Genomic DNA, 25,791 nt, shown 5'->3' on the forward strand with positions numbered 1-25,791 from the left:
CAGCAGCGTTGCTACTGCCTTTGGAATGAACTGCCAATGACCACTCCGCAGTCTTGAACGAAATGATGCTGTAGTAGTCAAGATACCGATGACGAGCGAGAAAGCTGTTGTAATTTGTACACTGTAGCAGTGGTAGTGATAACAACCCACTCAAATGTTCCCACATAGATCTTCAATATCAGTAGCCTATATATTACAACACAGCTTGGTGTACCGACAATTGCGCCCAGAAGTATCCACAAACATGACAATCACAGCGGATGGCGGTAACTTGCCTTTTGGATGTATGCGTCTTGGTTTTTTATGAGGCGAGACCTACAAATTCATTGTCCACTCAGATCACCTGTGGAAAAGCAGCGGAAAGAGGGGAGCACAATGAAAAGCACAGGGCTGTTGCTTGGTTACTTTTTAGTGAAAGTTCTTGTGTGCGACGCAGAGGGAGAACCTGGCAAGAATGTTGACGGCCAAGTGATGGTTTCGGGATCCAACGAGTCTAAAGATGGTGAAAACAGTATATCGGAAACCTCTCATACGGAGGACAAATGCCGGGGATATTATGATGTTATGGGTCAGTGGGATCCGCCGTTTGTTTGCAGGACGGGCAGTTACATATACTGCTGCGGGACCTGTGGCTTCAGGTTTTGTTGCGAGTTTAAGAACTCGCGGCTGGATCAGACCACCTGTAAAAACTACGATACACCACCGTGGATGATGACTGGCAGACCACCGCCAAAGAAAAACGACCCAACTCACGATCCAACGAAGGATAAAACAAATTTAATTGTTTACATCATCTGTGGAGTTGTGGCTATTATGGCTCTGGTTGGGATATTCACGAAGCTTGGTCTGGAAAAGGCGCACCGACCTCACAGAGAAAACATGTCCAGGTAAATAGCGAGTGTTTGTTTCTTGATCCAAGAATAAAGAACGAGCCAGATGCTTTGTATGGTGATGGAATGGTGATGGACTAACGTACGCATAGTACAGTTGAGCACCCGTCCTAATTATATACTTAAAAATAGATTTTTTAAAGAACTAAGAGCACCCAAAGTCTCATTTCTATGAACCGCTTATTTTAACAGGCGTGTAACTGAAGGTTACACGTAAGGGTGCGTGTTGGACTAGTTCTATTGCTGCTGAGAGCAAATACTTGGAGCTGAAAAGTCACACTGCTCAGCACAGCTTCTGAAAGTTGGGCTCCTCCATACACAATAACGACGGAAAACACAGGTTCTCAGGCTGAATAAACAAAATTAACAGAAGTGTCTGGTGCTGACTGTATCATGTAAATTGGGCGCACCACTTCGATTGTTTACCTGTCTCGCTGTACAGCCGCGAGCAAGAGGTAGCAGGATGCTGTGAAAGAGCCTATTCCTCAAGAAAAACAGCGCTGCAAATGTTTGTTTAGCTCCGAAATGTGGACAGTTCCTTACCATACCTTTGTTCAAGAGAATACCATTACAGTTAGAAAGGAATAAGACCTTGCAAATCTCAGATCTTACTCAGTTTGAAAATTAAGACTTGTAGCCTACAATTTGTTCTGCCTGTGCGTGTGTGTGTGTGTGCGCGCGCGCGCGGGCGTGCGTGTGTGTGAGTGTGAGGGAGAGAGAGAGAGAGAGAGAGCGTGTGTGAGTGTGTGTGCGTGTATGCGTGTGTGCGTGCGGGCGCACACGCATGTATGTGTTTTTCTATAGTACTTCATTCAAAATATCGTCTCACAGTTTCTTCTAAACGTTCACTGCACATAGTTCAGACGTTACTGGTTATAAAAAATGATAAAAGTCTTTCAAACAAAGACTAAAAACAGTCTGACAGATATTTTATGTCTCAGTAGATCATTTGGCTGAACACATTTTCATATTTGATCATACTGATTATTTAATATCCACAGTGTGTACATCACCATGATCATTATGTTACAAAGGTATTCTGTTTGGACTTTGACATAGCACTGTTTAAGCCACCCTACATGAATGGTATAACACATTATATTCATTTGGTAATCGCCTCTGCCATCCACACCTTGCCTTTTTGAAGCCATGTCTATGAAGCATCTACATTCTTCACTGTCCTCAGATATAAAATCATCCTATCATTAAGATTATAGAGATTTCTTATGTCTACATGTTTTTGCTGAGTGTTGTGTCTCATGTGTAAAATAAAAATGAACCTACTAACATAAAAAAAAAAAAAAAATGGCCTACAAACTGTTGGGGCAACAAGATCTCTTCGGCTCTAAATTCTCTCACTGGCTGTGTAAAACAGGGACTTTTGTTTTGTTTTGAATAAGCTGATTTAGGAGAGAGGTTGTGATGCAGTACAGTAGGGAGTTTGTTTTTTTTGTTTTTTTTTGTATCTGTAGATGTCAGCTCTCTAAGAGTTGTTTATCTCCACAGAGCGTTGGCCCAAGTGATGCGCCAGGCAGGCCCCGGAGAGCTGCAGGAGCGTGAAGAGGGCCTGCTAACACACGGACAGCATTACGAAAACATAGCAGCCAGGGCAACAGGAAACAACCTCCGTAAGTACAAACCTTCTCCCATTCAAAGGCCATTCCTGTTCCCTTTCCCATTCAGAGTTACAAAGCTTCTCCCATCCTATGATGCGCATTTTGACTCTGTTAGGTGCTTATCAGAAATAAATAAATCATTTGAATTGCTGTAACAACAGGATTAAATCTGGAGGAAACTGCAAAGGCATGTATTTGTCTGGATGTGTTTGCTAAACTCTTGTGGATGCATATTGGTCACACTGTAAGAATGTAATTTCTCTGGATCATGCGGTAGGACAATGGTTCACTGACAAACATGCTTGAAAAACTACAGAGAAATTGATTCTCATAGAGGACCAATGGACAAAGTTTCATCATGAAATGTTTTTTGTTCTGTGTTTCCTCTGGACAATATTACTTACAAAAAGATAAGACAAGACAAGATTCTGCTAAGACAGAATCTAAGTGTGGCAGGCAGTAGGTATGAAGATGATTTTTAAGATTCAGATGACAGGTTTTGAGTTCTGATGACCAGTTCTTGAAACACTGTAAGATCTGTTTGAGATGTTTAACCCTGAGAAAGGAGCACAGTTACATCAACTTACAGCTGATGTTAAGCGTGTGTGGTGCAAATGTCATAAGTTAGGAGCATAGTCATCCCTCTCAAACGTAAATAGAAACAGATGGACTTTATTCACTCCGGAGAGGCAGCTGTGAGATCTTGTGGCTATTCATCGCTCTACAGATCCTTGCCTGCTTGATTTGGCTCCCACAGAGAGGAGAGGAAGTTGTTAAGGCAGTCCATTTTTGGCAAGTCCGGTGGGCTGGGGCATCAGTTACATCTGTGGTGATCATTGAACAAGCTGGCATAGCAATTACCCTAGACTCAGTGGCTGACTAATATAGACAGTAAACACACACACACACACATATACACACGCACACACACACGCGCGCGCGCGCACGCGCGCGCACACACACACACATGCACAGCTAGGCAGGCAAATGCTTGCGCAAACACGCTTTCACTCACGTATTATCTTAGCTTTAATCACTGTGAGAACAGCTAGCTCCTAGCTAATCTTGTTGATGTATGGACATCCCTATTTGTCTAGTCGACAAATGATGTGATAAGTCACTCCTGCTGGTGTGGTTTTGTATGTGATGTACTGTTTTTACCACAAGAACGCTGGTTGGGGGGTGGGGGGGTTCGCTGGTGACCAAAGGTTTTCAACGTCAGTTGAAAAAAACAGAGTCCTTAAAGTATCTATTTGCGAGAGATCAGAGAGGATGGATGTTGGTTTGGTAATGATGAAAACTGAGAATCACAGAGTATCTTATCAATACAGAGGATTTCTTCTGGGCTGCCTGTCACCCAGAGTGTTGTGACAAAACTCTGGGTTGCCATGGAAGTTTAGGATTTTCTCAGCTGCTTCATAATACTGACTGCTGGTTCTCTTATTAGCATGTTCTTCAGCAAGCCAGATATTACTTGACCCTTCCATTCAGACACTGACAAGACTGCTTCATAAAGTTTTAGAATAAAGAATATATCATAACCAGTTTTATGAGTGGACATTTGTCATAACTGCATTGCACCAACGTTTAGTTAGCTTCGGTGATGAAAGGGCCCTCGCTAATGTTTTCTTGCAGTACCATTTCAGACTGTCCTTGGATGGGATATGAAGACATATGAAAATAGTTATTGTGTGAGACTAGCAAGGACAAGTTTACACCACTGTCATTTCATTGCTCAGGACAGCTTTTTGTTCAGGTGGCTCTAGAAACGTTGAAGTAGCTTTTTGGTTTGACCGAAGCCAGAAACAGAGTTTGAAATGTGGGTAGGGCAATGATGGTGACCATATCTCAGAGTATTTTTCATTAGTGAGTCATTCAGCGTTTGTATGATTTTGTGCTGGAAAGAAAGACTGCTGTGGTAGTTTGGCGAGTGGTGATGACAAATTGATAAATGTCACTTTCTCTTGTATGAGTCTAAATCTAATAAGAATGTCCAACTGTCCATCAAAGAACATTGAAGGACAAGAACTATTAGAGGCCTTACCAATACACAAAGTGTACTTTTCAATTTCAAACAAAGTTTATCAGGTGAATGGAATGGCATTTTCAAAAAGCTTGAGAGATTTCTGTTTGAGTTTGTACAGAATGTACTCTTTATGTGGGTTTTTTGTGCTGTAACATGCCTGTACTGAAGTCTTAGTGGTATTTCAGGATAAAACAAGAACAGTTCGTTCAATGAAATGAATGCTGTCTGCCAAAGAATATTTACACAATTATAACAAAAGTGAAAAGCACCATGTTGTGAAATTAAACCATGTTGTCAGAATGCATATACTATGATTGGTCCTATCTTTTTGTGCCTTTTTTTACTGAAACTGAACCTCCCCCACCCCCCCCCCCCCCACCCCCCCAAAATGCTCCATTTCAAATAAATGACCATTTCTAGACCACTCCCTTAGCGTCCTCTCATGCTGAAGAAATCCATGGTGCAGAACCTTGTTTTTTCTATGATGACACTTTAGAGGCAATGGGGAAAACAGCTTGAACTGCTTTAGCGAGTAGGCTCACTGCTGGAGATTTGCGATGGCTTAGTGGTACGGAGGTATACACATGCAGGTATTGCTTCACTAAAGAGCTGTCTCCATGCAAGGAGGGGAGAAATAACTTTACAGAATTGTGTGGCTGTCTGCTGGGAACTGAGCCATTTCACAGAACATGGTGTGTGTTGGGGGGGGGGGGGGGGGGGGTCGGGCGTTCGGTAGAGAAACAACTGCCTCCCATCACTAGGGCCCTTCAGTTGAAAACCTATTAAAGTGTTTCCAGCACTAGTGCTGGCTGGTGGCAGATACTCACAGCACAGGGTAGATTTTGGAGTGATTGCTTCAATTTAGGTCAGTCAGAACAACTAGACTGGGCAGTGTTGGTACTAAACATAATGCACACAGTGATTGTATCATACACACATGTGTAAATCCTCAGCAGAAACTCTGCTTCTGAGGTATGTTGCCCCACTGAAATAATCCCATTACCATACGTATAAAACAAACACATTAAGTCAACAGATTTCTGCTCTAAAGCTGCAGTGCAAATATCACACTGCATCGCATATATTTTAGCTTCAGAGGGTGAGTGTCTGACTGGGAGAAGAGTGGCCTTTCAGAGTGGGTGACAGTAATGATACATGATTAATTTATTGAGGAGTAGTGTTTGCTTAGTGCGGTTTCTCTCTTATCAGTCTGCTAAGGCTGGGCATCCACTGGGCCCATAGTGCTGCTTTGGTTGGAGGTGATTCATGAACATGCGTAATCAAGCTGATGTCTGTCAACATCAGGCTGTTAATCTAAGATTATGAAAAAAAAATTCAGCTCTAAAAGAAAAAAAAAAAAAAGAATCTTTGATCAAATGACAAAACAAACGCTTTGTATAAGGCCCTTCATGGTGTATGATAAAATGATTTTGTTAGTTGATTCAGAATGTGTTTACCAGCATGTCAAAACTGCACAAATAGTGAATTCATGGGCTAATTCTAATTCTAATTCTAATTGTAATTCTACACTCTGTGCAGTCCCTAAACAATATGTTCAAGCCATTTCCTGAGTATTCTGAGGTAACTGTACCTTCCAATAATCAGAGAAACTATCTTTTCTATAATATCTCTATGGTAACAGCCATTGTTCTACCTCAGGCTGTATATGGCCTTGGTTTGTTGCCTGTAGGAATGGAATTATTGTCTTTCCAACATGTTGCGTTGCATTTTATCAGAATCTAAAATATTATTGTGATACCGAATCATTCAGTTCTCTGGCAGTAAAGTTAAACAGACAGGTTTACATGGTTTGCAGAGAGCACTGCTGTTTCCATGGCGATATCACAAGATTTTGCTGACCATTGTTTTTCTATCTGTTCCTCCCTCCTTTCAGAATAAGACTGAGCTGACAAAAAGATAAACAAAACAAAACAAACAACAAAGAAACCCTAGCAAATTTACTGAAAACGATTATATGTTTCAAACAATTCAAAATGTGCTGTTTTTTCTATTTGCAAGTCAGTAAAGAAAGCGCTCTATCACCTTGTAGATAACGATTTACTGGGTCCTCCGCTTGTGTCAGATAAAGCCACGATTCAGCATAAGTTGTGCTGTCATTTTCACGCTCTTCCCAACACATACAGTGCTATCACGTCATCCTTAATTAGAAGAATTCAGTGAGAAAAGGAAGGCTGAGCATCGTTCAGCATTCAGTTCAGTTTTTTTCTTTTTCTTGTTTTAAATTTCTGCCATAGCCTGGCCATTTTATTTGTAATTGTGTGTTGCTGGGTAGGAGAGTGAGACAGAGCCCATGAGTTGAATTCTCAGCTGATGAATGATAAAAGAAACTGTTGTTGGTTTTACACCCGTTCCCTCTAGCACAGTAGAGAGCCGCTCTACTCCTTGAGAGCTCTAAGCAAAGCCCGGGCAATGCAAGATGTTCCTCTCTTGTTCAACACCCCCTTACAACCTTGTCTGTCACATGTGTACAGAACTCTGCCTAAAGGTACCTGAGGTAAAGATGTAAAAGGCTGAAAGTCCCCCCTCCATCTTTGTCATTATTATTCATATTAATAAATTTAGGCAATGACTAGGTACAACCTTGACAGGCAAATTATTTCTCACATCTTAAACAGAGCCCTCTTTTCTCTTGTGGCCCCCTCCTGGAATAATTATCGGTTCATTTCCTGCCTGTCGACGTGTTGGCAGGTAGGTGGTTGTGGAAATCAGAGACTCAAAAACAGGCACTGGGCACTGTTGAGATTCAGATATGTGGACTATACTTCACAGATAGTATGTCGCCAAGGGTGGTAGTTGCCAACTTAGCACATAATAATTAGAAGAAACACATATCATCAAAAAACACCCAAAACATATAAATAAGCTCTAATTATCACTGTGACTGTGGTGAGTAAGCCTTACTCTACAGAAGGAAAAAAGCTCTCAAAGAGCTAAATCAAAGTAATCAGATAAGATCAGCTTTGCTCCTTCCTTATTCGATCTCTGAGAGCAGTGGCATAGCAGGGGGTGGATGCCTCAGACCTTTTATAAACAACAACAACAACAACAACAACAACAACACCATCAAATATACTCAGCCCAAAGAATCCATGTGTACTTGTAGAGGGCACCCTCCTCTTGAATGTAACATTAATGCTCTTTGGACCTGTGAAGAGCAATGCTTCCTGTGTAAAAAAGAAAAAAAAAAGAAAGCTATGGTATTGTAATGGTACCTGTTGCTATACTTGTCATATTGTCTTGATTGTGTGTTCTTTGTGTTGTCCTGGAAATGGGAGGGTATGTTTATCAAGGTGCATTACATTATGCTGTGACTTTCCTGGCATTGGATATAAGAGCATATTGTCTATTTGTCTTTCTAGAACAGTCTAACAGAAATCTCCTGCGAAACAGGGCATGCTGATGCAGCTTAGCACTAACACCACTGTTAAGTTTTTTTCTTTCTTTCTTTTCTTTTTTTTTTTTTTTTTTTTTGCTTTACACCCCTCAATAAAACAATTCATGAAGCGAGAGAAGTGTGAACGGCATTGAACAGAGGTGGAATCACACTTTCAGGTAGAAAAACACAAGTTAGTTTTTAAATTAAATGATTTATGATTTTATCAAACAAATTGGCTCATTTTAATTAACATTTCATGACCAATATGGTAATATCTTGATAATATATGCAAAAAAAATCCTCTTCAATTACTTTTATTATTCTAGAGAGGATGCATGTTGTGCTACAAGTAATTCACATCACACGTAGCTCTCAAGAAACTCAGGGCTATGTCCTGCTGTGACACTTCATTAAATTAAATTGTTTCAAACTGTTGCATGGGTTTGTGTACGTGCTGCAACTTTAAAACTGCACAGTTTTGCTTTTAAAGCAGCAAGTTTGAAGAACTGTGATTGTTGTCAACCTGTGCTATAACCACTCATACATAAAAGACCAAAACAGGAAATGAATAACACGATTGGTTTTTCTTTTGTTATATGGACAATATGAATAGGCTGATATAGATTTTCAAAATCACTCGGTGATTAACCCGAACAAAGGCAGTTGTGGGTTTCGAAAACAATGGGAAAACATCATCAGTCAAAACATTGTCTGCTGAAAAAGAATGTGATTGGACTTTTTGGCAATCCAGTTTTCAAGTTCCTACCCACGACTAAGATGAAATAAATGTTGGCCATTGTTATGTTTTGATAACAGCTCTTTCCCATTGCAATGGTCCAGGGGAAAGCTTTCACCCATACACGTTCACCTTTTCATAAACAACACAATCCACTCAGACAGGGCTCGGTCTATAGCTCAGTGCCGACATGCGGACAGCTGGCTACGCGCTAGACAAGTGCTACCGCTTGTACTGTCATTTCCCTCTGGCAAACATGTCCTCATGTACCGAGATACTTTTGGCGGGATGGCCTTCTTTTAACCTGACACTGGTCAGCCAAGGGAAGTAAAACTCTTCTCTCGCAGGAACAGGACTGTCAGTTTCCTTTCGCTCATGCTATAGCGCTGCTGTCCACTACAGAAGTAGGTCAAACATAAATTCATCTGGAATTTAACACCATACCTGTTGAGTGACATGACAGAACTGTACCAGTCTAAAGTTTGGGAAAAGTTTCTTGACTTTGTAAAATGTGTGCTGTGGTGTGCTTACTTGAAGCAGCATAGACAAGGGGGAGCCATTAATATTTAATATCTGACTTTACTGTGTTCCTTTTGCTTAAACCATGATTGAGAGAAAGAGATGGTGTAGTAGTTAGGTGGAAGACAATAGATTTCTTTCCAAGTGCTGCCCTGAAAATTTTACTTGTAACTTTCCTCAGATTCAGCAGACAAAGTAGGTGTTCAAACCAAATTATGAAAATGATTCTTCACTGACTTATACTCAGTTTTGGGCTCAAACTTTACATGAGTGAAGTTGGTCATGATACAGAAGAAATGCGAGACAATGTTATTACTCAAAACCTGTACACCTATAAGCATAACTGATGAGCTGTGACTTATTATGTAAAAATTAGTTCAATATTAAGATTTTTTTTTTACATGTTTAACAAACTGACCTACCAGAAACACAGAAAGAAAGAAAAAAAGAAAGAAAGAAAGAAATAGAGAAAGAGAGAGAAATTGAGTATGCGTCTGAATCCATCTTTCAGACCACAGTACAGACCTATCTTGACAGTGCAAGACAATGGAATTTGTCATTTGGACAGATCAGCACATCCACAATGCCAGTCTGCACCTCTCAGATTATTCTCTCCTGTGCCCTTCTTAGAATCTAAATGCACATGTTTATGATTTCCCCGTTTGATTGTGATTATGTTTTCTAATCCATACTTTACCATTTAGAGATGTGAGCGTGAATGAGGCTTGAGTGGAAGACCTCTTTTGGGAAAATAGGTTAACACCTCCATACTCCTCTGGCAGGAGGGTTGTTTTTAATGCATTTTCTTGAATAGCAGCATTTTACAAGCATCATTAAAAATTTCACTCAGAGATGTGGTGAACTCTATCCTTGGTCAGTGCATTTGAATAGGGGTGTACTTCCACTCATTTTGAAATGTGAAGTACTCAGGTCTGATACTAATGTTAACCTTATTTGAAGACTCTCACTTACACAGCTATAAAAATGGAGTGCTTTTTGAAAAGTTGAGCAACTTGCCTAAATAAAAAAGCTGCAGTATAGAGTGTAGCAATGTTTACTCATTATATCTAACTGCATTCTGAGCAAAAGGTGAATTTTGTGTAAAATATATTTAAAGTTGTTTTGCGGTTTGTATCGGGGTCAAAATTACATTAAAAAAACACAACAACATAAGTAAAAGGTTATTTTTAAAATAAATTCATGACTGAAATAAGTTAAATTGAATGAAACAACTGATGCAAAGTTAAAAACCTGCAGTCAGGTGACGTCCGTTGTACATACTTCAGGAGGGAACAAAGAGCATTTTGAACTGAACCTTGAAACACTCTCATCAAGGACTCTCTTGAGTATTTCACCTCAGATTGTCAAGCCAACATGTGATATTTGACAAGCCCAATAATTCACATGACCAACACATCAATTTTAAATATGGCAGTTATGTACTCATATATTGGTCTGAGCTGAGATACATTTTCTTAATGGTAGTTTTGCATTGACTGTTGTCGTGGATACAGATCGAAGCAAAAGGGAAAACAAGCTAGCTAATTTTAATGAGTATTGAGCCTTTAAACTTAACATGGTAATACTAAATTACAAGCTTATATAACATCCTTAATTCAAGTGGTTTGCCTTTCAGTTTGAGACTGCTTTTCATCTGATGTCTTGTAATTCCATTTGCCACCACTTTCATTTCACAGATGGAAGTTTTTGTTTGTTTGTTTTTGTTTGTTTTTTTTTTTTGTACGCTGCAGTTCAAGGCAGTTTGCTAATCACTTGCTCTGCCCACTTAGGCACAGTGATTTAGCCGTGGTTCAGTTTCATTTGCCTGGGCACGAATGTGTTCGAATAGCCCCATGAAGGATCAATATTAGCTGCCAGTGCTATCAGAGCTGCTGAGGCATCCTGTGTACTGGGAGTGGGCCCACAGCACCATTCTGGAGAATATAACACGGTTTGGCCTCATGAGAATACTAAAATCTCTAAAGAATAAAGCAAAGTTTCAGCAAGCTAAATGATTTAATCATCTTGTGTTTATTTACTTTTGATTTAATTCAGTCCACTGTGTTTCAATCATGAATTGGCAAATGGCAACTGTTATATTTTTCATAAACCATTAAATCAGTTTTACTTGAGTACTGCCATCATCTCTCACCGCGATGGCAGCGTTTTCAGGTTGAGAGAAGTGGACTGTGGTTGACTTTTCTGTCAACAGGTGTATCAGGACAGAGTGTATCCACTTCTGCTTGACATGCATTATAAAGACTTCTGTGTGCAGTGGTCTGTGACCCAAATGATCAGAACTTTCACAACGTCCATTCTGAGCCCAGCTGAAAAGCATCAGTATTGCAGATACCTTACACTGCCATAATGTCTCAGATACATGACATCAGATTGTGTCTGCTCACGCATGTGTTTGTTCTTTCTGTTTTGCTCCATTTATGTAAGACCACTGTGTACTCAGCAGATGCTGTAATTCTGAGTTATTCCATTTAATGCATTTTTTATGGAGTTAACAGACTCTTCGTTTAGTGCTGTGAAAAGTCAATGGCAGAAAAAGGCATAACCTAACATTAAACATAGAAAGCATATAGTCATTAACATGCACATTATGAAATGTTAATATCATAAAGCTTTTTTTATTAACAAAACTGTGGCCTACTCCACATGAATGGATTAATAATGGGAGCATGAGTTTTTCATGTGGGTTGGGACTTATGTTTAATAAATGAAGACAGGGACAGACTGTTTTTATTTGGGAAGACCTTGGCTGGACAGACAGACATCAGTCTCTTGAAAATCCTGTTAGCTTGTCAATGAATGAAATCACATCAATACCTCTTAAATAGCCTTTAATAATCACACTAAATATCTGGAGGATCTCTTTAATATTGAGTGACTAAAGACATCTTTAATGTTCACATAGATGAATTTAGCATGTTAACAAATCCTCTTTAACTTTACAGAAATGTCTGGTCAGAAGTATCTTCTGTAGTTTTGTTTTTTTGGAGCCATAACATTTTTGTAAGTGAATAAATCATTTATTGCTTTTATATAACACAGCCAAACTAACTAAAGTCTGTAGAATGTGCCAGGACATTCAGAATCTTCTTGTCTTCTCATCGCAGTGTTGTTCTGCTGGCTATCGATTTCACACTTCCTGTTATCTAATAAAGCTTTCCTCTTGGCTGTATCCAATATTTCATGCATATTGATGGTCTGTCTGAGAACACTGCTCTACCTTATACGCCTGGGCAGCAGACAGTGCTACTGAGTAATAATCTGAAGAAATGTTTTAGACTGTGGTAGTGGACAATGCTCTGTGGGCCCCGGTCAATATTTATTACATTTGAGACGCATATGGAAAATTGAATATTTATAACCAGTAGGCACGCTGAGAATTGTTACACACTGACGAATGTGCAGAAAACCAGAGAATTAATCAATAAACACGCCCCTGACAGATATCATTTTTGATCAGTTTCTTAAAAAAAAAAAAGAAAAGAAAAAAAGAGGATGCAAGATAGGCTATGATCTGTACCATTCAGTTGCACAGGGGACAATGATGTTGTTTTGAAAATATCGAGTGTTCACGTGATTTAAAAAAAAAAAAAAGAAATCGCTTGACAACTTCAAACTCAACACTTCCCTTATTAATCTTAACATCAAAACAAAACTACAGTTATTTATTTATAGATTCCTTTCATGATTTGATTTGCCCCGGGCCATAATCCATTATCCCTCCTCAAAGAGCAGAAAATGTTGCGGGTTCAGCATTTTGCAATTATTGCAGTATTATTGCACTATTATCCACTGCATGGGTGACACAACCCACCACCACCACCACAAAAAAAAAAAAAAAAAGTCCACAAAACCAAAGCAGTCTGTCTGTCTGTCTGTCTCTCTCTCTCTCTCACTCTCAGTGACTATGCAACATAGTTCTATGTAAATGACAGGGCATGCTGTAATAGGACTTAATTTAAACCCATTCTCATCTCTAGTTTAAACTATTTCTACATGGTGTTGTAGAGAAACACGGGGCATTTAATGTATACAGAGCACGAGAGCATATAAAATTAAAATCCCTTAACTTCCTTACAAGACCCAGTTGAATGAGCTCTTCTTAGAGTATTGTTACTTGTTCGTGGCTCAGAAATGACAAGGTCCTGTGAAAAGCAGAGAGATACGTCTGGATCTCTACTAAGCCTGACGTTTAGTTGTCATCTGTGATGAGAGAGCTTCAAGGTCACTACATTACTTAAAGAACTCATAGCAAACAGACATCAGTCAGGTATTGAAAAGTCTGTGCAGATCCACATCCACAAAGACACCTGAGATGAATACATAGATATGCTAAATGGAGAGGAACTTTTATTTTGAATGTCACTTAAATATGAAATATCTCTCAGTTAAAGTATTTCAAGACACACAGCAAATTCATCAGTACTATTCACCAGTACACTAATACAAAGAGTGCATGTATATACTGTATATATGAGCATTCAATATCAGCAAGTCATTTGAAAAACACATATATAAAATCAAACATATGATTGCACAGTGGACCCCTGCTTACCAGGATGGAAGTAAAATTAATCTATATACAGTTATTTCAAACTAACAGTTGTATGTAAGATTCAATACATCTAAAATTGAGACTTTAAGATTTGACATTTGACTTACTTGCTTTTAACACACTCAAAAGTATTTGTGCCTTATGGTGTTTTCCAAACATGCATATAGTTTTGTAATTATTTTTTTCTGGCACGCTGAAATTTCAGTTAAAGAAGACATAATTGCTTCAAAGAGCCTCTGTGTGACTGTTTGAGCTGCTTGGAAACGGTCAATGTTGTCAAATACAGCTATTTTTTTCAGGTCTGGTGCATAGCATGGGGACTGAGAATTTGAGGTGTTCTGCAATTTAAGGTGTAATCAGCTTTTATTATACCAGAAATTTTGCAAGACTGCTTAGCATGCGGTTGAGAGGCAGAGAGAGAGAGAGAGAGAGAGAGAGAGAGAGAGAGAGAGAGAGAGAGAAGTTCAGAGCGCTGTCAGTTTCACTTTCAGCGGGTCTGTAAATAGAGTGCCCTTCTTGTAGGGCGATTCCACCTGAACATCAACGTCCCAAAATACTCTTTTTTCATTTTTAATGAGCTCCTGAAAGGTATCTGTATCTGTTTTTGATGCAGCTGGAGCTCCTCTCAGTTGCTTGAGACAACCTTTAAGTCTTTAACCTTAAGCTTGGATAGACATGAGAAGTTGGCTCTTACGTTTGGGATGGTCGACCACTAAGCATGTTTGCAGTTCACCAGAGGAACTAAAATAGCTCTGCATTACATAGCATGTCATTTAAGACAATGAACCTGAGGGAATGATCTAGAACTGACTGGTGTGGTCATTCATGAGCTTTACTTCATGTGTATTAAGATGCTGGGTGTCACTTCCGGTGAGACAGTGATGATGTTCAATAAGACAGCCCGAGTGCCATTTTTTTCATATTGTGATAAAGGAAGAGAAAACAGGTGTATTTCAGTTATGCATTATTGATTTGTTTGTACTTTTGCTGTCTGTGGCAAAGAGGAAACACTAAGATGAATTTCTATTTTCCTAAGGTATGTTCTGACATGTACTGCAAACAGTTTAACTCTATTGATCTTCACTGAAAACCGTAGATTTATTGAATGAGGGGGCATTAGTTCAATGGCCAGTGAGTGGCAAGGGCCTTGAATCTGAAGATTCTTTCTAGAAGATACCATTTCATAGTCCTTTCCAGAGTAATTAGAATGGCTCTGATATCTGTCTTCGACCATAGGGAAATTAGTTCCTAATTAGCCTAATTTCTGTATTAATACAGATACAGAACAATGGAATACTGGACACCCAACAACTACACCACTTGTAGACATTTTTGGCATCTTAGAAATGTCCTTTTGATCTCGCTCCTAAAGTTTCCTCATGTCTTAAAACACTGAACTCCTGTAGTGTCTGATCTCAATGTCTCCCTGGTCACCACCCTCTTTTGTGGTGCATGGCAACCAAATCTTTAATTATAGTTTCAGGTGAAAAAAAAAAAGATACATTTTCTCCCTTGAAAATCCCTGCCATCATTTTTTTCAAGGAGGTTAATTCTATTGTAGGTGTTTGCTTCCTCCTTATACTCACACTGTGGTGATCATTATTAATTTATGGGGCTTTCTATCTGACTCCCTCTTGCCTCTTGGAAAAGCTGTGCTCCCCTGCTGCTTACTACAGCTTTTCACCAGGTTTTTTCTCCCGGGCATCAGTGTTTTTTTTTACCTTCACTGAGCCATTCTGGACATATTATTGCGCATCTCTAAGGATTTTTCCAGAAACAGCAGGGCTGTTCCTAAGACTATACCGTATCTCGTCAAACGCCGACTCCCACTTTCACAGAAAAAAAAAAAACCCTGGATGCTATAATTATACGTGTTATGATATGTCTCGCAGTCTCGACCAAATTAAATCCTATGCCGTCTCTTCAACTCAAACATTCTATGATGGAGGTTTTGTTTAACTTTGGTTAAGGAAAAAAATGGCCCTTTACGTGCCCTTCCTGTGTGATTAATGTCTGTGTAGCCAGACGAGGCCTTCACATCAAGGTCCTGGCACTGTTTTCTTGAATATCGTCATGGTTATCAGCTGTTTGAGAAATACTGTCGAGAGGTTGCTTAGTCACAGTCCAGGAAGCATGTGTAACTAAGACTGGCGTATTCATTAGGTTGCTGTCTGCAAAAATGGAATAAAATCTAATCAAAGGGGGGAAAAAAATGCTGAAAACCAAAGGCACTGTGACATTTGGGCAATAGCCGGTGTCCTCTCCCAGACAAATGGTCATTCCCTCTCGGTATGGTCACAAATTATTGCAATTTCTGTCAGTCTGGCATTTGGGTTTCCTCTTTAGTAAAAATGATTTTAACCCCTTTATCCACCTTTCACCCCCCTCCTCTAAGACTGTTGTTGAACTTCAGGGTGCATTCGCATCAAGCGCCACACCAAAGTGCTGTAGGTGATTAGTCATTTAGAGTAAAACCATTTGCAGTTACAGCCCTCAAGAACAATAAGGTATCCAAAGCAGCACTGTAAAAGTTGCCTGAGACTATACTTGGTGAAATGAAAAGAAAGCGGTGTCTGTGTGTATGTGTGTGGAGGTGGGCCGGGGGTGGTGGTGGAGGGGCTCTCCTGTATTCATACTACAGCTTACTGTACGGTTGATTGGATGTTGCATGGCAACGCTATAATGGGAAACATCCCAAACAAAATTGAATTCTAAGAAGAGACATTGCCTCAGATCGGGAATCACAGCATATATCAGGAAACTCTAGACCACATTATTCTCTCTGATTTTTTTATTTTTTTTGATGATGATGATATCACTATATCTATTCAGACTATAGTCATTATATTTGCAATACAGAAATGTGCCACAGTTATGTGAAATGTTGGGTTTGATTGAGGTAGGAATAATGGTGATCATGTACTTTCCACATTAATATCCTTTAAACAGATCCATGAAGTTTATACATCTCCATTTCCAAGAGAAGACGAGCAGTTTGAATGTTCTTCATGTGCAGAACCATAGGCAAATACTACTAATCAATGCTCATTACGATACATAACTGTTCTAATGCAGACGTATTATTACGTATGCCTGCTAAAAGTTCCCCAAGGTTCTTTGGCTTAATGCTACCAGCTCAGTGATTAATCAGAATGGTTTCTTGTGTAAAAGCCAAGGGGGGGTCTCTCTCTCTCTCTCTCTGCATCAATTCTAATATGCAGGATACTGTATCATCCATCTATCTGAATAATGATTGTGTCAGACAGATGATACATCAATGTCAGAGGATATGAAAAACCATTACATACTACTATGCCTAAAGCTACAGTATCTAAATGAACACTTTTAGACTCTCTCAAGTTACAAACCTGAAACATTTCTATAGAGATATAGAAATGATCTGCATACAATATAAAGCATAGTATAAAAATAATGTAGAAAATAATTTTTGCCACTACATTTTGATCTAGCCATAATTTCCTGTTATTTTAGGAACTTGATTTCAGTATTCATTTTTTTATGCTTGTAATTTAAATGTTTTTTTTTGTTGTTGTTGTTGTTGTTTTTAATTAGCAGATCTTAGATATTAAATTATTCCTTCTTTTCTTGTTTAACTTTGAAAAGAGTTTTTGCATCATCCTACACAGTACAGAGTGGGATTTCACCCTAGACAGACCCTAGACTCCTGGCTCAGGAAAAGTTATCCACTAGAATTCTGGAAAATTCCAGAAGAATTCTAGTGAAAAAGAAAGCAAGACGAGATCATGTTACCCAATTTTTTTTTTAAAAAAATTTCAGTTTCTGTGCATGTCTGCAGACTGAGGTATCGTTTGGTTTACTTATGTTCAGACCTGCCTCTTGTGATTCATCAGAGCAGTTAGAAATAACGGCCATAACATCTGGTTGGTTGGTGCTGCCAGACGGCAGAGAGCCCAGACGATTTGCCGTGCTGCTGTGCACCCTTCAATTGACCAGATGTCTATGGCTATGCCAGTGCAATCTCCAAAAAAGCTTTTTATTTAGTTATTTATTTTTTAAGCACCTTTTTTAACAGCTGTGTCTCAAAAGACAATATGTCTTGTCGAGCAAAAACCACAGTAATTTTACGAAAAATCTATATATATTAGAAAATATATCAGTTATATTGTTGTCCATACTCTATTGTCGCCCATTAATTAAACTAAATTTCTGTATTGTGTGCAACGTGCTAATGTGGCAAGAGCTTTGCCAAACCTGCTTTTTGCTTTTTTTGATTTTAACATGATTTTCCATAAGCAGTTGAAAAGGATTCGATTAGCACAGTGGTGTTTGACTAGAGCTCTAAGCAATCCATGGTTAATGATTAGCATCCTGGGGGTGTCAGGAGAAAAAAAAAAAAGAAATGAGTAACAAAGAACGGAGAAATGAAGCGAATGGGTTTAAACAACCAGACCCCGCTCAAATGAGCCCGTTTTTAAGGTTGTGCTTTACTAGAAATTTATGCATGAGAAAATGGCAGTCACAAGTGACTGTGAACAAATGAGGTACCACTCATAAAACGTTGAGGGGGGGAGATCTGAAACAGTGCTGAGCTGGATCTCTGCTTTCATTAAATATAATGTCCCTTTAAAATCCTACGAGAGATAAACAACACAAATCAAATTATTTCCTGGGTCCTGAGTGAAGCATAAACCATAAACTGTGTATTTCAGTATATTAAATTTGCTCAAATGCTGAGAGAATGCCCCTCACTGCCCTAATTTCTGACTTGGTTTATTTCTCAGAGGGGGCCCAAATGAACAGCGTGGGTCCGGGCCCAGCCCTGATGCAAGCTATGACACCGTACCCTGCCATCGGACAGGTACCACACACCTATGAGCAACCGCAGCTCGGCAAGGAGCTCAACAAATACGCCTCGCTCAAAGCTGTGGGTAAGACTGCCAAACCCCCTCCTAACACGTGACCATTAGTGAGATCTTATCATGCCTTGGCCTAGTTTGAACCTTAAACAGTTCTGTGTTCTTGTTTTAAAATTGTTTCACTGTTGTGGATACAATGTTTTGCAGACACTTTTAGCATTTACAAGTAAGAAATACCACAAATTCAGAGAGGCAAGATACAAGTGCAGGCTAAATTTATTTCCAAATGCAATCCAAATTCAAAATCAGAAATGGGCAGAATTCAGTACACAATAAACAATTTACTATGGGCTGACACTAAATCAGTAATCAGAGAACAGGCTACCCAGGAACAGAGAAGCCAACCAGAACAGAAAGCTAGTCAAGAACAGTTAGGCTAACAGTGAAGAAAGTAAGCTAACGGTAACCAGGTATGCTAACAGGGGCAAGGAATACATGGTTTGACACACTCAGCTATGTGAGAGACTTCACAATGACTGAAAACACAGGGGTATACATACACGAGACCTACTGATTTAATGAACAAGAAACAGATGTACTAGATGATCACACAATGAGCTGGTAACACAGTGATTAAAGAACAGAGCATTCATTGGTCAGAAGACAGGGAGGGGGGAAATGCAGACATGATAACAAATCCGGAGCATAATCTTTCCCCATAACACTAATTGTACAACGATAAGACACAGGTAGTCACACAGATATCATAGGGAAATGGTGAACACTCCAATTTTCACGGAACTTAAATATTAAATATTTAGAGTTAAATGTTTCATTGAAACTAATGCCTTGTAAAAACGATCTAACCAAATGCGAAGTCTTAACAGTCCTATTCAGAAGGAAATGCAGGTATTAAATGGTACAGCCTCCTATTCATCTTAGAACCACTTCATCAGCTCACAGGCCTCAGCAGCAAGGACACCATGTGATCTTCACTCTCTTCAGATACCCTTTGAGTTACTGCATTTTTCCCAAATGAAACCTGGTCTGTGTGTACGGTAATACAGAGAAAGGATTCCTCTGAAACACAAAGGCTGACAAGGCAGACATATGTGCACAGACACATTCAAATGCTTTTGAAATAAAACTTTGGTAATGATTGCAAAAATTGCATCATCCATGTAGGAATTATTGCTAGGCTCATGTTTTTTTTTTTCTTTTTCTTTTTCTTTTTCTTTTGCTGTTGAAATGAGTGAAAACAGGTAGGAACGGTTTTGTGACTGTACGGTAATTATCACTTAGCCTCCATGCAGTGTTTTCTGTTTGAATTTATTTAAAACATGCAAATGGTTGTTTGTGGAGATAGATTGGAGTGATCTGCCCATAGATAACCTCTACCATACACAGTAATTCACTACATAAACAATGCATTAGCTATTGCAACAGGGATATTATGTCTCTCACTCTCTGTAAATGTCTATTTACAGTGGAATCATTGGGCATAATTATTCATTACTGTAATTCATAAATTTGATTTGACTTTTGCCTAAAAATTTTGCAACTGAATAGAACTGTACACAACCAATAATATTTTCTAATAAATGGAGTATGTACACAAACTAAAAAGCTTTAAACATATAACCATGTGATTACCAATGTTTAAAATGGGAAAAACACTGAAACAAAATAAGACAACAAAAGAGACAGACACAACATATGATATGTATGATACAGCATACCAGGAGGCATGCTGTTGTCTGCCTTAGTTTTAAGTCTTTATTGTTGTAGTTACATCGTCTGAACAGTCTCAGGGAGATGTGAGACCCATGAGCTTAGACATGATTGCCCACAGGCCAATGAGTCAGTTCTTTAATTTGCCCTTCCCCCAAAGCTCCTGTGAGGTCACATATGGAGTTTGTTGCTGAGCACTGACCAGCAGAAATCGCTTTTTAACAAAGGAGAAAAGGACTGGCGCGTACGCCAGGGCATATTTGCTTTTCTCAAGATCGTTTTTCCATCTCCAGATTTTGACTAACGATTTAAATGTCACTCCCCCAAAAAGGCTGTAATCACAGAATCAACGTGACAATGATGAGCAAATCTCAATGAATTCATTCAGGTCTGGTCTGAATGAAATCTTCAGTGCAATTTCACTGGGAGCTTTGATCTCAAAATGTTCAGTATGTGCCAGAGGATATCATTTTGCCTCTGCTACGGCTCATTGAAGGGGCTTAACTGTGTGAAATCTCAGTCACCTGCCCCTGCTGATTCAACCAAGATTTGCCGAAAAACAGAGGAGAGGAAAACTCATCATATGATAAGTGCGGCACTAAAGAAAGCCTACAGTTAAATATGAATTTCTGTCTTCTGTCAGTTAATACCATTCACAATACATCTTACTTGAGCAGATGTTTCCTCACAGTTTATTTGACAACAAAGATGTCTCTTGGTCTGTCGGGTTAGTGCTGACCGCATGACTGAAAGTGTTTCAGGAAGCCTGTCAGAGGTAGGTGTAGATGAAGAAGTGCTGTAGAACTGTTTACACTGAATCACTTGTGTAATTAAACCGTGTGATTTCTGAACCCTGATAGCTTTAGTAAAGTCACAGCAGTGTGATTTTTTTTACATGAATAAACACTGAAGCAAATTGAAATAAAGAAGGTTTTTTGTTTTTCATACCATAGAGTTCAAAGCCCGATGGGGCTTTGGAGTAGTTTGATTAAGTATTAGATGGTGAAAAAGAAGAGTCACCCAAAAAAAAAAAAGAAAAAAAAGCTGTGTTGGAATGGGAATAAAATCATCGATGAATCATTTTTAATAGCATATAATTATAAAACGAAATATTGGCTGGTCTCTCGTGGCTTCTGCCCCAATCAATTAATCTAGCATCAAAGCCATATCCAGAAAAAGGCTTTAGTTTGGATGACGGCCGTCAGCAAGGTGGGGACGCAGTCGCTCAAAGCTAAAAACGCTGCTAAAACGCGACGGCAGAACGTCTCTCTCTGATAAAAAAAACAACCCAGCTGAAACTTCTCAGCCGGTAAATCGACTGAAGTGTCGTTTGCGCGGAACGATCATTAGAAAAACAAAGATGGGAGGTCTTTTTACAAAACGATAAACAAGCTCAGGAGACAAGGCAGAGACATCAGAGCATCCCGAGGCTATGAAACTGAAAACCGTTTGGGCTGAGCCGCTCGCGGGGTCTATGCCTGTGATGTATGGTAATCTCGGCGTGTTGATATATATGAGGGATTCTTGTTCACAGGCGTCAGCTGCTTAGGTGACTGTGTCGTTTGTAGCAGCTCTCGCAGCAGAGCGGCTTTGAGATGGGAAACATCTGAGGGCGGGGTCTTGGAGGGGGGGGGGGGGGGGGGGGGGGGTGTTTGACTGCCGAAAGGTCACCTGAAGGATATTTAATTAAAAAGTCTAAAATGTCATGGTGAAATGATGGAGACTTCAAGCAGTCTGTGTTCGGTCCCGATTAGAGTTCAGCAGCAGCTTCCAAATGATGAAAGTACTGGTTGTGCGGATGTTAATAAAACGAAATCTCGTGTTGGAGCAAATGATCAATGACACAATATAGCCTTTTTTTGCACCAGGACAGTCTTATTAACCAGGACAGTCTTATTAACCAGGGCAACAGAGGGTGTGGACAAAGAAGCTGCAACATGTAACAAAAAAAGAGCTTGTATTTCAAACAAAACCACGGTTTAAAAATGATGCCAGCTGCTTCTATCTGAGGTTTTGTAGCTGAGATCAAAGCTGTGATGTACCTGTTCACTGTGACCAAACATTCAAGGGAAAGTTACTAGACTGGTTCCCTTGGGCAGGTGTGTGGGCTGGAGTCACTCTCCCCCTTCCTAATACTCAGCTCTCAATGTGGATATATTACAGGTAATAGAACATTACAAATCTGGTTGGGGGGGGGGGGGCTCTACTCGTTTTATATTCATTTCTATGCTAATCACCAATATGTTTCTGCTCTAAGAAAAAACACGATAAAGCACTTTAATATCTGAATTTCTAATGCAGTAAGAGAGATCAAAGAGGTTTTGAAAGAGGTCAAATAGTTGCCTGCATTACAGGTGTGTCAGTCACCGGGAAGGCTTAATTAAATCTTAATTCGTCAAGGAGAGCGGTGTTGAAAACTGTGGCAGAGGAGCAGTGATCACAAGTCAAAGCTTACCAACAGGGAACGATGGACAATTAAAAGAGCAGTTAGCAACGACCTAAAAAAAATGACCACCGAATACATAGTGCCGAGAGACAAAATAATGACAACACCTAATGAAAAAGGGTTCGTATTTTGAAGAAACTAAAATCACAAGTAAGAACCTGGTTTAAAAAAAACTAAAAAAAAAAAAAACAAAAAAAAAACCCAACTGAAAAAAAAACACAGCTTACTTGAGACACACACCTCCCCCAAGCTTGACAAAGCTGATATTTATGGTAGGGCAGCTATTTTGAAAACCACTCGAGGGTCAGTACACAATAACACATAATTTGGTGCAATGAGAATGAAAAACTGAACTCCTGAACAGGGAAAGAAACTAGAATGTTCCAATAAGTTGTGTTTTACATGTAGTTTTATCACATCTGTATGGGTTTATTGTTTGAAGGGAGACAAAGGAGGCTCAAAGGAGGTTATTGTGGTAAAGTGGTTGAAGAATGGGACACCTTCTGCTGAGAGTCACAGGGCATGGTTTTTATGCTGTATTAGACACATACAACCAAATAATACAAAGCAACTTTAGTACAACTGTTAGGTATGCCCACCAACAGTTTTTGGTAAATATTCCACCCTGCGGTGCAAGCATGGTTTGCTGAGGATACTTTTGTGTGCCGAGGACGAGCACACCGCATACTGTTAAAGTTTTGTTTCAGGATTAGTCATATGACGTCAAATACATTCCATGGCTTCTCTAACCAAAAATCCCTGTACCTTTAAGGAAAGTTCTGGAATGCACACTGTAGAGTACATTTTCAACACTTTCATCTCTGAAAGACCTACATGCTTTACTGCTTCTGGAATGTTCTAATTTCCTCCAAGAAATGGGCTAAAATTTGAATTCATGTCATTTTGTCTACCCACGTGTTTAGGGTTGGTTTTCTAAATTGCATTCGAATGAATGATAGAAAAAATGGGGCAAGACGTTTAAACACACACTTTAGCACAAAACCACTCGCCATGTTGTATGTCCTCCCTTGTCTTTATCCTTATATATACTGCAACAAATTTGATTTGATTTTTGATTTAACACACATATATGGGAGTTAGATTAAGGATACATTAAACAGTGTAAAATTCATGCTGATGGAATGTGCATCACCGTATTAAAGTTCAGTATTGAACTGTAGTTCTTTCATAGTGAATTTGATTTGTAGGTGCTTTTGAAGGACTTGCTAAAAATGTCCACGTGTGTTAACATGTTAAACCTTTTAAAATAGGGCACCCTTAAGAGGACAAAACAGAACTCCCTGTGGAAGACTGGCACGCTTCAAATTTTTAGCTTTCAAGAACAAAAATGTATCAGAGAGAGATGGAGAGAGAGTGAAAGAGAGAGAGAGAGAGAGAGAGAGAGAGAGAGAGAGAGGAGAACAAAACATATCATATAGCTGCTCTCTTCACACTGATTATCAAATTTGGTACACTTGAATGTCTAAAATGTCAAAGTCACACACTCCAAACACACTGTGATGAATTAAAATGAGGCAGCCTTCCTTTCATTCTAGAAAAAGAACTGCCGAGAACTAGAACATTTCTAGAACTGCCTTTCAATCTTGCTTCTCATTATCTAGAGCTGCTTTTCAGTCTAGCTTTTCATTATCTAGAAATGCCTTTCAGTCTTGCCTTTTGTAATCTTGGACTGTCTTCACAGCATTTACATGTGTCTATTGCTGATGTTTTTTTTTTGTTTTTTTTTTAGCTGAAAAAGCCAATGAGAACTTTTATACCAACCGACGACACATGGCAGAGCTGGCTGCTAAAGGCACCCTCCCACTTCACCCAGTGCGTCTGGAGCCGGAGCCCAGTAACCCCTACAGCCCTGAGATGACCTGCCAAAAGCAGAACGGACACAGGTCCAAAAGCACCAAGATCCACAGCTCCCACACACTGGCTTATGGATCCAACACGATCGCTGCCCCGGGCATGCTGAAAGGCTGGGATGGGACAGAGACGATGGGTCGCCGACACACTTACGGCCCAAAGAAACACTGCACTGTGGAGCAGGTCAGTGAATTGACCTCAGCTCACAGCCAGCATTACCTACCACCACAGCCGTACTTTGTCAGCAGCAGCAAAACAGAGGTGACTGTGTAATGGTCTCTGAGACAAAATTAAACCTACCAAACCTGACAGGAAACTAAATGTGGACCTGAATGAGAGAATGTGAGATAGAATGAGACAAAGTGGAGGGGTGTGCATCAAGGTCCTACTCTAGGCACAAGGACTAGGACTCTGTCCCTGTGGCATGACACTTCAGAGGCTGCAGTTCGTCTGTTTGTTTTGTCTGGGAGAGGTTGAACGTGGCACAGGCATGCACGGGACTACTGAGAACGAAGGGTAGAAACCATAACATCAGCAAAGACGTTCTCTCTGTGCCCATCGTCTTTGCATAACGATGCAGTGTAAAATACCAGTTATAGTTAGGACCCAATGACCTAGTGATCGTCACAAATGCAATGATTGAAAAGCTGAATGAGGTCATTGTGACTAAAAAGGCCATGTGCTGAGAGTGACGTCTCTCATGACGGTAATACACTGACTGGAAAATTAACGTAAACGAACACACAACACGTAAAACATACAAGCAGTACTTTGAAGAGCTAAGAATCAAACACAACAATAACTGTACTTAGAAATGACAATATACAGTCGTCAACACGGAATGTAAGGTCAAAACCTTGAAAGGTAATGGAATATTTCTGAGGACTGTTACGACCTTGTCAAAACATTGTGCTAAGAGGCCAGAGGATGCGTAATTCTCTAGTGGATACAATACATTTATACACAGTACCATTCATAATTGCTTCTAATTCAGTGTCTTTTACACTGACGATGTGGGAGTGGCTAGGCTGACTCATCTAAAGTTTGTGCATCAGACGTTTTCTGTAACAATGTGTGACAGTCCATTCTGACCATCCAGTGGCTGGTGCCTTTCTGTTCAAACCATAGCTTGGTATTAAAAGCATTT

The 25,791-nt window shown here is 39.6% G+C and overlaps 1 protein-coding gene across 1 annotated transcript; it reads left to right on the forward strand.

Moving 5' to 3' along the window:
• The first annotated feature begins 260 nt into the window (after window positions 1–260).
• shisa9b (shisa family member 9b) lies at window positions 261–24,917 on the forward strand. The gene is given in 5 exon segments (XM_030790932.1): window positions 261–331; window positions 333–887; window positions 2,397–2,518; window positions 18,521–18,667; window positions 24,523–24,917. Coding segments are annotated over 5 exon segments (1,290 nt in total).
• Window positions 24,918–25,791: the final 874 nt, after the last annotated feature.

This window comes from Chanos chanos, chromosome 13 (genome assembly GCF_902362185.1).
Source record: "Chanos chanos chromosome 13, fChaCha1.1, whole genome shotgun sequence".
NCBI lineage: Eukaryota > Metazoa > Chordata > Actinopteri > Gonorynchiformes > Chanidae > Chanos > Chanos chanos.